The sequence below is a fragment of the Phoenix dactylifera genome, chromosome 11 (assembly GCF_009389715.1).
Source record: "Phoenix dactylifera cultivar Barhee BC4 chromosome 11, palm_55x_up_171113_PBpolish2nd_filt_p, whole genome shotgun sequence".
Taxonomy (NCBI): Eukaryota; Viridiplantae; Streptophyta; class Magnoliopsida; order Arecales; family Arecaceae; genus Phoenix; species Phoenix dactylifera.
Genome location: NC_052402.1, coordinates 16,930,928 through 16,941,679, shown reverse-complemented (window position 1 = coordinate 16,941,679; position 10,752 = coordinate 16,930,928). Strand labels below are relative to the sequence as shown.

General features: G+C 37.1%; 1 protein-coding gene across 1 annotated transcript; it reads right to left on the bottom strand.

Annotated features, from left to right (window-relative positions):
- Positions 1-87: 87 nt before the first annotated feature.
- Positions 88-3,110, bottom strand: LOC103714776 (uncharacterized GPI-anchored protein At4g28100-like). The gene is made up of 2 exons (XM_008802182.3): positions 2,254-3,110; positions 88-699 (listed from the first exon to the last, which is right to left on the bottom strand). The coding sequence occupies exons 1-2, from the start codon at positions 2,899-2,901 to the stop codon at positions 334-336; spliced, it is 1,014 nt and encodes a 337-aa protein (XP_008800404.2). The 5' UTR covers positions 2,902-3,110; the 3' UTR covers positions 88-333.
- Positions 3,111-10,752: the final 7,642 nt, after the last annotated feature.

Genomic DNA, 10,752 nt, shown 5'->3' with positions numbered 1-10,752 from the left:
CATGCATGTTTACCACGACGCTGATTCTCTGCAGATTGGATCGCTGCTTTTGTTGCTCAACGCTCAATTAATTACTCCTGTTAGCCATTAGAGAGATATTATCCTCCCCCGTTTGCATTGAAGAAAGTAATCACAAATCATCGCCAAACCACGTATATAACCGAAAAAAGATCATCAAATCATGACCATCCAGAAATAAAGGACCACAACAAAGGTGGTATGAATCGGCAGCAATATACTGTAAGTATCATGTACCGTAGGCCCGGCCCTGGTAACTGGAAAATTTACAGCGGGCAAAAGGACGAAAAAGGACAGGCCTTTTGTCATTTTCTCTCAGGTGCCTCCAAGCACCACGTGGCCGCTCACGAGAGGGATCAAGACGAGAACAGGAAGGGAAAAAAGGGGGAAGCGTACGGGGGCGGAACAGGAGGAGGTGGAGGAGTCGTCGAGCTTCCGGAAGCGGAGGGAATCGACGGCAAGGGGCATGTTCTCCTGGTCGAGGCTGCACTTGTAGTTGGCGTCCCCGTCGCGGCTCGGGGGGTGGACGCTGTAGAGTACGGCGCGCAGAACAGCGGACACCGTTGGGATGTAGGCCGTCCTGTTCTTTGCTAGCAGCCACGTCAGCCCCATCAGCTGGCAGTCCCGCCCGAATATCCTCGTCGTCCGGTCGCCGCTGCCCCCCGATCCGTGGCCCTTCAGCTGTATCACCACCAACACCACACACAAACAATTCGATAAGATCGTCCGACCATCTTTTATTTCAATGTCAGCCGTCTGATCCCATTAACCGTTATCCAAAGGTTACTAAACAGAAATCATTGCCATGAGCCGAAATCATTTAGGTGGCATTTAGTAACAGAAAAAAAAGATTTTAGAACACTGATAATTCTTATATCGAAATAATTTAATCCTCGACAATCTAAGATTATCACATTTGGTATGCTAAGTTCCAATAATTAAAGAAATCTAACTTTTTCTTGGTACTCATGAAAATCTAAAACCTCCGTCTATATAATACCAAAACTATTTTATATATATTCCAAGTAGTTTACAACTATCAAACACAATTCTTAAAAAAATGATATGAAACACATACTGACGTGAATCTAATTATCAAAACATGTTATTCTAGACTAATTCAATAAGACGAAAAATTAATCAAAATCTGTAAAAGTAACTTTGAAGAATTTTTTTTATGAAATTATCAAATCCTTTCCAACTTGCAGAACTTTTCTTATAGAGATCAGTATTTTTTGAAATAATTTCTTCCATTGAAATGAAGGATATTTTTGTTTCCAAACTTCAGATTCACATCACTGTCCTAAAATAATCTTGAAAATCTATCCTAAAAGACAGGTTTAATATCACTAGATTAGACGGTGATTTTAAGAGCAAAGATGACGTAAGATCACTTTTATGTAAGATCCCCAAGGTGGCGATCTCATTATCTTCATCCACATTGCCGTTGATCTCGAGTCATCACCCTATTATTTTTAGCACGGGAGAACCCACGATTATTTTTTCTTGATCACAAAGCTGCCAGATCGTTGTCGTTTGCAAAGCAATACAGAATCTAGCAGTTCGTCCCTTTTCTCTCAGATATACACCGGATGGTTACGGGGCAGTCCCTATACTTGTGAAAATTACAACCAATGCTTTAACCAACGGAAAATTTCTCTTTCTTTTTCAAGGATGAAAAATGAGAGGGCCGAAAAGTAAGAGCCTAATCAATCAAGTTTTCCACGAATAAATATGTTCACGGAGAACTCATGTTTCCTGATGTCCATATTTTAGGAAAGCGAAATAACGGATATATGGATTTCTTTGATACTGAATGGAACATGGAACATGGAACGAGAGGGTGTTTTGGGTAAATATGGAGTTCGCCGGCCGGCGAACAGCGTTCACAGATTCGGCTGGGAGCCTGGAACTGGGAAGTGGGATTTATCTTCCTCCTCCTTGAAGTGTTAAAGAGTAGTACGTGGGGAATGTGTATTTATTGCCACGAGTTGCATCAAATTTTCCCCAAAACCGTTAATATTTATTTCCCACTAAATGAGAAAAAATATCAAATCAAGAGTTATTGGCCTTTTCTTGAAAAAAAAATAAAGGAGACAATTGAATAATTTTTGTTTCTATCTTATGAAATGGCCAAGTCGATTAAATTTAACTTTTTTTTCAAAAAAAGAAAAAGAAAAAGAAAAAAAGGCCTAAACTCTAAAGTGACTGCAAGGCCCGGCCTAAAAGACTGACCTTCTCGAGGGACTGGAGACAGCGAGTGCATCCGGCGTAGGAGGCGTTGCGGCAGCTGCGCTCCAGCTCCCGCACCGCCGCCGTCGGCGTGGCGTTCCTGGCGGCGCCGCTCACGTTGAACGCCGCCGGGCAGCGGAGCGAACCGATCTGGTGGAGGCGGATGCCGCAGAAGCAGAGCACGGTGTCGCAGGTGGCGTTGGGCCGCGGCAGGTGGATGTCGCGCCGCGCCAGCGAGCTCTGCAGCGAGTCCACACACTTCTGGTTGTCGTCCGGCATCAGCGGCCCGTCCACCGTCGCCGCCGTCGCCGTCGGCGGTGGTCGGACGTCCAGCGCCGATCGCGCGTGGGCGGCGAAGAGCCAGGCGGCGAGCACGGGACAGCAGCGGCTGCGGTCGAGGGTGCGGCCGCAGGCCTCGCCGACGCCGCCGAAGAGCTCGTCGGAAAGGTCGAGGTGGCAGGTCTGCTTCGCGGTCTGGACAACGGGGAATGCCGGTACGGTGTTGGGGTGGGTGGAGGAGAGGTCCCCAGGGTCCGGGGGAAGCTTCTCGTCGGAGAGGACCTCCGGGGAGATTCCAGCGGAGGCCGGGAGGGCCAACAGGGCGGCCGAGAGAAGGAAGAGTGAGAGAGACAGGGACGAAGTTGTTGTCATCTTCTTGGTTTTCCTTACTCTGCTGATTCAGAGAAGATTCGGGAATTATTCAGATATTAAACCAATCCTCTTCAAAAAGGGGAAATGGTGTTGAAAAGCTGGAAGGAAAGCTGTGGTTCGTGGGAGGAGATGGGCGGTGTCCTTTTCTTGGTCATTCCCTGGCGAGCAGGCATGGGAGGGTGCTTTTGGACCGCGACCTTTCTCTTCTCTGTTAGACTACAGACAGAATACAGCTAAATTGGCTAATTGGAAACTGAAACGTATGCAAATGAGGCGTTTTTCAGGTTAGGGTCCATGCAGTAGACCGTCCTTGAGGCTCTGAAGAGTACGGCGAGAACCGCGAGACCATGAAAGGGATCGGGAGGAGGCCCAGGTTCTTGGGTCCAGGTCTTTCATCGTTCCCTCTAGTGACGGGCGCATCAATGATATAGCTCCTCTCAGGTTATGAATCAACTGTTAAAACAAAAGGAAATAATATACGGCTCTACACTTTCAAGATTAAGCGGAAAGAAAGGCATGAGAACCCATAGTTATCCGTCTAAAAAAATTTAGCCAAAAAATATTATTTAAATTTTTTTATTGTACACAAGCATATGCAATCTATCTATTGCATAATCACATGCTAAATTTTAAACTCTAACATTCTTATTTAGCTAAATATCTAAATTCATTCAAATACAATCACAGGCATCACGGATTCACGATCGGCCCATGATTAGTCTTGATGAATTCATGCTGCAGTATTTTCTAATCCATCATCGGCCAAATCTTCTATGATATCATTTATTGCAGTCCAAAATTTCATTCTAAAAACCTACTGTGGAAGATATTATTTAAATTTATTAATTTTGTATAATATTCAAGATTTATCTAATGCATGAGCAATATAGAACTAGATATATTATATTATATTATATATATATAATGTCTTTTGTTTAGTTATTGTTTTGCTGTAACAGCCATTATATTATTATCTAAAAGCTATAAAACAACCGATCTGAAACTAATTTTCTTGTGAGATGTGTTGATCTAACAAGATGCTTTGTAAAATATTTAAATCGCATAAAAAGAAAATCTAACAATTATAATAAAATAGTGGTAAGAAAATATCTGGCCTGTGAGGTGTGAGAGGCACGCCAAAAGACGCACTGTCCTAAAACCGTTATTGCCTCCCCACGTGCAGGTATTGGCGGTCAGCGACGGCTCCAAGATACAACCCAAACGGCTCACAGCGGGCCTAATCTACAGTGCACGTCTGTAGTAGGCAGATTACCTAGTCTATATCGGTTGCCCAATAATATAGAAAATTGTAAAAGAGAGAATGGTGGTAGAGAGAAACAATGAGAGGAAGAAGAAGGGTTTTGTATTGTATTTTTTGTTAGATACAAGGAATGGCTCTTTTATAGGCCTTTTGTTATCCAACCATGACGGTTGAATACTTATGGCCTCATTAAGGCCATAATGAAAGATAATGGGAAGTTTTGAAACTTCCAAATGGAATTTGAAAAACTTAAAGGTTATAACAACTCTTTTAAAAATTTGGGGGTTACAAATCTTTTTTTATTTACACCTCTTTAAAACTTTTCAAATTTATTCAAATTCCAACAGTCCCCCACAAGTTTCAAAACTTTATAAAATCATATACATATATATAGAGAGAAATTTGGGCAGCTTTATACTATGCAATGGGTGCAGGTGTCTTCCGGACTTGAACCTACACTTAGTGTAGACAGTTCTAACCTGAAGGATCATAGTGAACTAAGTCTTGAACTTGACCCTTTGGACCAGATTTTAACATGCCACACACATAGTATTGATATAGACTTTGTGCGGGTTAGCGCTATTTATGGCCATGCGCTGAATCTTGATTCTCATGAGAGTTATTAGAGAACAGCCCAATTCTCACGGTCGCGGCCTCACGACAACTCTCATTTAGGTGAGTCCTCCAAGAATACATGTGACCTGTATCCTGCAGGAGTATGCCTGCCTCGGGCTCATTCAGGGTAACACCCTTCCTTAACGTCACATATCAAAGCACTATTGCCATAGGGATGAGCAGGAGACTCTCTCCTTAAAAGTAGTGCTGAAATGAGTCACGCAATATGGATTGTTTCTACCCATTGAACCTTCTTCATGGGATCTCCAATCATAAAGGTTGGGTTACCTCCCTAGGTGACTCCCTTATGGGCTTAAGCCCATCCCCCTCGACAAGTCAATGACAGCTCTCTTAGAAAGAGCTTTGGTCAGCTGATCAGCTATATTTTTCTCAGACTTTACAAATTCCAAAGATACAATATTCTTATTCAATAGGCTTTTAACTGATTTGTACCTCACTTGCAAATGTCTATTCATTTTCTTATTAGTATGTGCCTGCCTTACTAACTCTATTACTGCCTTACTATCACAATGTATGAAAATGGCAGGCATGGGTTTATTAACTAAAGGCATGTCAAGCATCAAGTTCTTAATCCACTCAGCCTCAGAGCAAGTTGTATCTAAAGCTATAAGTTCTGACTCCATAGTACTCCGAGAGATAATAGTTTGTTTCTTAGATCCCCAAGATATTGCTGCTCCACCCAAAAGAAATACATACCCTGAAGTGGACTTTACATCCATATTGTCTGTTATCCAATTAGCATCACTATACCCTTCAACTACATTCGGAAATCCCTTATAACACAATGAGTATTCCATGGTTCCTCTAAGATATTTAAAGACTCTCTCTAAAGCAATCCAATGATCTTTGTTAGGATTATGAGTATATCTACTAAGTCTCCCAACAGCATATGCTATATCAGGCCTAGTTTTATTTGCTATGTATAACAATGATCCAATCATTTGTGAGTACTTCAGTTGAGATACTGGTTCACCATTATTTTTCTTCAAATGCACATTTAGATCATATGGTGTTGATATAGATTTGTAATCAAAATAATTAAACTTTTTTAACATCTTTTCTATTGTACTGGTTTGATTAAGAGTAATTCCATTAGGTGTTCTTTCCAACTTCATTCCTAAAATTACATAGGCTTCTCCTAAATCCTTCATGTCAAACTTTCTAGAAAGATAAGACTTAACATCATTTACTATCTCCAAATTTGTCCCAAATATTAATATATCATCAACATAAAGACATAAGATCACATGTTCTCCATTACTCTCTTTGTAATACACACACTTATCATATTCATTAATCTTAAAGTCATATTCTAAGATCACTTTATCAAACTTCTCATGCCATTGCTTAGGAGCTTGTTTTAAACCATACAAGGATTTAACTAACTTACAGACCTTATGTTCTTGACCTTTAACTACAATACCTTCAGGTTGCTCCATATATATCTCTTCATTTATGTCTCCATTTAGAAAGGCAGTCTTAACATCCATTTGATGAATCACTAGATTATGCACTGATGCTAAGGCAACTAAAATTCTAATCGTAGTTATCCTAGATACAGGTGAATATGTATCAAAGTAATCTATTCCTTCCTTTTGTGTAAAACCTTTAGCCACTAGTCTGGCTTTGTACTTGTCTATGGTTCCATCAGGTTTTAACTTCTTCTTGAACACCCACTTACACCCAATAGCTTTATTTCCAGGAGGTAAATTAGTTAACTCCCATGTGTTATTTTGAATAATAGACTCTATCTCACTTTGTATAGCTTCCTTCCAAAATGGGGCATCTAAAGAAGACATAGCTTCCTTATAGGTAGTAGGATCTCCTTCTGTTAAAAAGGTATAAAATTCATCTCCAAAATTTTTCTGTATTCTAGACCTTTTACTCCTTCTTAACTCTAATTGTGTTTCTGGTTCCTTAGATGCACTTGTACTCGTGGAAGGTTTATCATTAGTAGATGATTTATCTATTACTTGTTGTAAAATTTTATTTTTATAAGGAAATATATCTTCAAAATAAGTAGCATCTCTAGATTCTATAACTGTGTTGTTTGAAATTTCACTAATCTCAGAGTTTATAACTAAGAATCTATTGGCACTACTATTTTGAGCATACCCTATAAAGACAGCATCTATAGTTTTAGGCCCTATCTTCTTCCGCTTAGGCTCAGGGATTGCTACTTTAGCTAAACACCCCCATACTTTCAAGATTTTAAGATTAGGTGTTCTTTTCTTCCAAATTTCGTAAGGGGTCTTATCATTATCTTTTACAGTTACTCTATTCAATATGAAACATGCAGTAAGAATTGCTTCTCCCCACAAATTCTCAGGTAGCCCAGAACTTATCAACATCGCATTAACCATATCCATTAAAGTTCTATTTTTTCTTTCAGCTACTCCATTAGATTGGGAAGAGTATGGCGGAGTTATTTCATGTACTATTCCATATTCCTCACAGAAGATGCTAAAATTAGTAAGGGTATACTCACCTCCTCTGTCGGATCTGAGTTTCTTAATCTTTTTTTCTAATTGATTCTCTACTTCGGTCTTATAAATCTTGAATTTATTAAACACCTCATCTTTAGCTTTTATTAAGTACACATAACAGAATTTCGAACAATCATCTATAAAAGTCACAAAATACTTATTTCCTGCTCTAGTAGGTGGTCTGTTCGAATCACATACATCACTATGTATGAGCTCTAAGAGTTGAGTGTTTCTTTCTACAGACTTATAAGGCCTTTTAGGTTGTTTGGCTTGTACACACACTTCACATTTATGTTTAAAGTTTAGATTGGACTTAGGGACTAAGTCTAGATCCATCATTCTTTTAATTTTCTTCAAGTTTACATGTCCCAATCGTTCATGCCATACATTAGAAGATTCAACATTGAAAACACTTGAAGAGATAACTTTAACTTCTGAAAGTACATTTAATTTAAACAATCCCTCACTAATAAATCCTTTCCCAACAAATACATTATTTTTTGAAATTACAACTTTATTGGATTCCATAACAACCTTGTATCCTTGTTGGACTAAGGATGACCCACTAACTAAATTTCTTCTGATTTCTGGAACATGTCGCACTCCTTTCAAAGTTAAGATCTTTCCAGACGTCATCTTCAAATCTATGTCTCCAACTCCAAGCACACGTGCAACAGAGTCATTACCTAATGTTACACTTCCTCCACTTGATTTCTGATAAGTTTTAAAATAACCATGATCAAAACAAATATGTACATTAGCTCCAGAATCTAACCACCAATCTTTATTTCCATAAGTAAAATTGATAGAAGAAGAACTAAAGTTATACCTAAAGGATGGTTCAGCTGAATTTTCTTGATCCATCAACATATAGACTTGAGCCTTTGGATCTCTTTGATAGTGATTTGACTTGGGCTTGGGCTTATACTCCTCAGTCTTCTTGAAGAAGCAATCTTTCGCCATGTGATTAGTTCTCCCACAAACAAAGCATAGCCTTTTCTCACTTCCTTTACCCTTGAATGTTTTGTTATTATTATTATTACGGTATTGAAAGTTTTGGTTTTGGTTAGAACGATTGTGAAACCTATTATTTTTCTTGAAGTTCTTACCCTTACGCTGGAAATTGTTTCTCTTGTAAAAATTCTTAGTGTTATTTTCAACTAGGTTCATTTTAGGAGTCTTTTCATCCTCTTTCTTAGTATTGGCTCTATGTTTTTCCTCAACTCTAAGAGAGTTTATGACTTGGGTTAAGGTTAACTCTCCTTGTTTATGCCTAAGGGTCCTAGCAAAATCATTCCAAGATGATGGCAACTTATCTATAAGGCAGGAGACTTTAAAATCTTCACTAAATTTGGTTCCTTTTTTCTCAACTCCTCTCAGTAGTTCTTGATACTCATGAATTTGATCTCCCACTAGTTTATTGTCTACCATTTTATAACTGTTAAAGTTTGAGACAGTAAACCGATCAATGCCAGCATCTATTATCCCATATTCGGCCTCTAAAGCATCCCAAAGTTCTTTTGCACTTGAGGTAGTGGCATGATACTCATCATAAAGGTGGTCAGACAAAGCACTAAATATTCTATTATAGCAGTGGTACTCTACTTGCTCATTAGTCATTTGTGAAGGTAACTCTTGATTAAACCGTGGTTCCTCTATTGCAGATACAAGTCCTAACACAGTCAACCAATATTTAAGTTGTCTTTGCCACCTACGAAAATTTTGTCCACTAAATTTTTCAGGCTTAATACTATTAGCTTCTTCCATATTTGCCATTCTAAATTTTAAACTCTAAGTTTTTAAAGTTTAAAAAGGGCAGTAGAGTATTCAACTGTGACGAAAAATAATAACAATAATGTCACTAATGAATAAATTTAAACAAGATGTTCCTAAGAGTATCTCTTAATAATATACTATGTAACAATAACTTTACTAATAATTGTAAAGGAAAATAACCCTAATGTCACCAATTAGATTTAATACTTATATCTTCACCAAAACTATTTTTTTTTTAAATCAGAACAGTAAACTTTTTTTTTAATATATATTAAATAGTAAACTATTTTTTTTAAGCAGTAAACTATTTTCTTAATTAAAAACAGTTATTTTTTATATTAAAACAATAAACTGTTTTTTTTAATTAAAACAGTAAACTGTTTTTTTTTTAACAGTAAATTGTTTTCTTTGATTAAACAGTAAACTGTTTTTTTTTCTATTAAACAGTAAACTGTTTTTTTATTTAAAACAGTAAATTGTTTTTTTTAATTAAACGGTAAACTGTTTTTTGTTGAAACAGTAAACTGTTTTTTTTTTTTTAACAGTAAATTGTTTCCTTTGATTAAACAGTAAACTGTTTTTTTTAATTAAGCAGTTTAATATTAAAATTGAGAATCTAAAGCTAAACTATATATATATTATTATTTAAAGTGTATTCAACAATGATTTCTATCAAAGATGAACAAAAACAGTGTTCAACTATGCATCTTGCAGAATATATAAACATATAGATGAAACAATATAACAACGGTTTTAGAATGTTGATCTAACAAGATGCTTTGTAAAATATTTAAATCGCATAAAAAGAAAATCTAACAATTATAATAAAATAGTGGTAAGAAAATATCTGGCCTGTGAGGTGTGAGAGGCACGCCAAAAGACGCGCGCACTGTCCTAAAATCGTTGTTGCCTCCCCACGTGCAGGTATTGGCGGTCAGCGACGGCTCCAAGATACAACCCAAACGGCTCACAGCGGGCCTAATCTACAGTGCACGTCTGTAGTAGGCAGATTACCTAGTCTATATCGGTTGCCCAATAATATAGAAAATTGTAAAAGAGAGAATGGTGGTAGAGAGAAACAATGAGAGGAAGAAGAAGGGTTTTGTATTGTATTTTTTGTTAGATACAAGGAATGGCTCTTTTATAGGCCTTTTGTCATCCAACCATAACGGTTGAATACTTATGGCCTCATTAAGGCCATAATGAAAGATAATGGGAAGTTTTGAAACTTCCAAATGGAATTTGAAAAACTTAAAGGTTATAACAACTCTTTTAAAAATTTGGGGGTTACAAATCTTTTTTTATTTACACCTCTTTAAAACTTTTCAAAATTTATTCAAATTCCAACAAGATGTAAATAGTGTGTTTTTAATGTAGAACTAATGCAAGCCGCGATGGAACCAAGATATTTCGAGATTGGTTGGATTTAGGGTAAAAGTTTGATCATCCAGTATAAATAAGAATGTTAACGGGATGAATTTGTTGCAGTTAGTAAAAAAATTGAAAATTTACCATAGTCTCTAAAACTAAAATCAAAATAAAAAATTATTTATTCTTTTATTTATTTCAAAATTTTTATAATAAATAATCAAATATATCATCTATAATTTTTATAAAGTAATCCATAATCTAACCAAATTTATAATATAATATTTTGAATATATTAAAAAAAATAAAAGTATTAAACCTTAG

Coding starts and splice junctions, on each gene's coding strand:
- LOC103714776 (XM_008802182.3), bottom strand. CDS start 2,901: ATGACAACAACTTCGTCCCTGTCTCTCTCACTCTTCCTTCTCTCGGCC. Junction 700..2,253: donor GTCTCCAGTCCCTCGAGAAG/GTCAGTCTTTTA, acceptor GTGGTGATACAG/CTGAAGGGCCACGGATCGGG.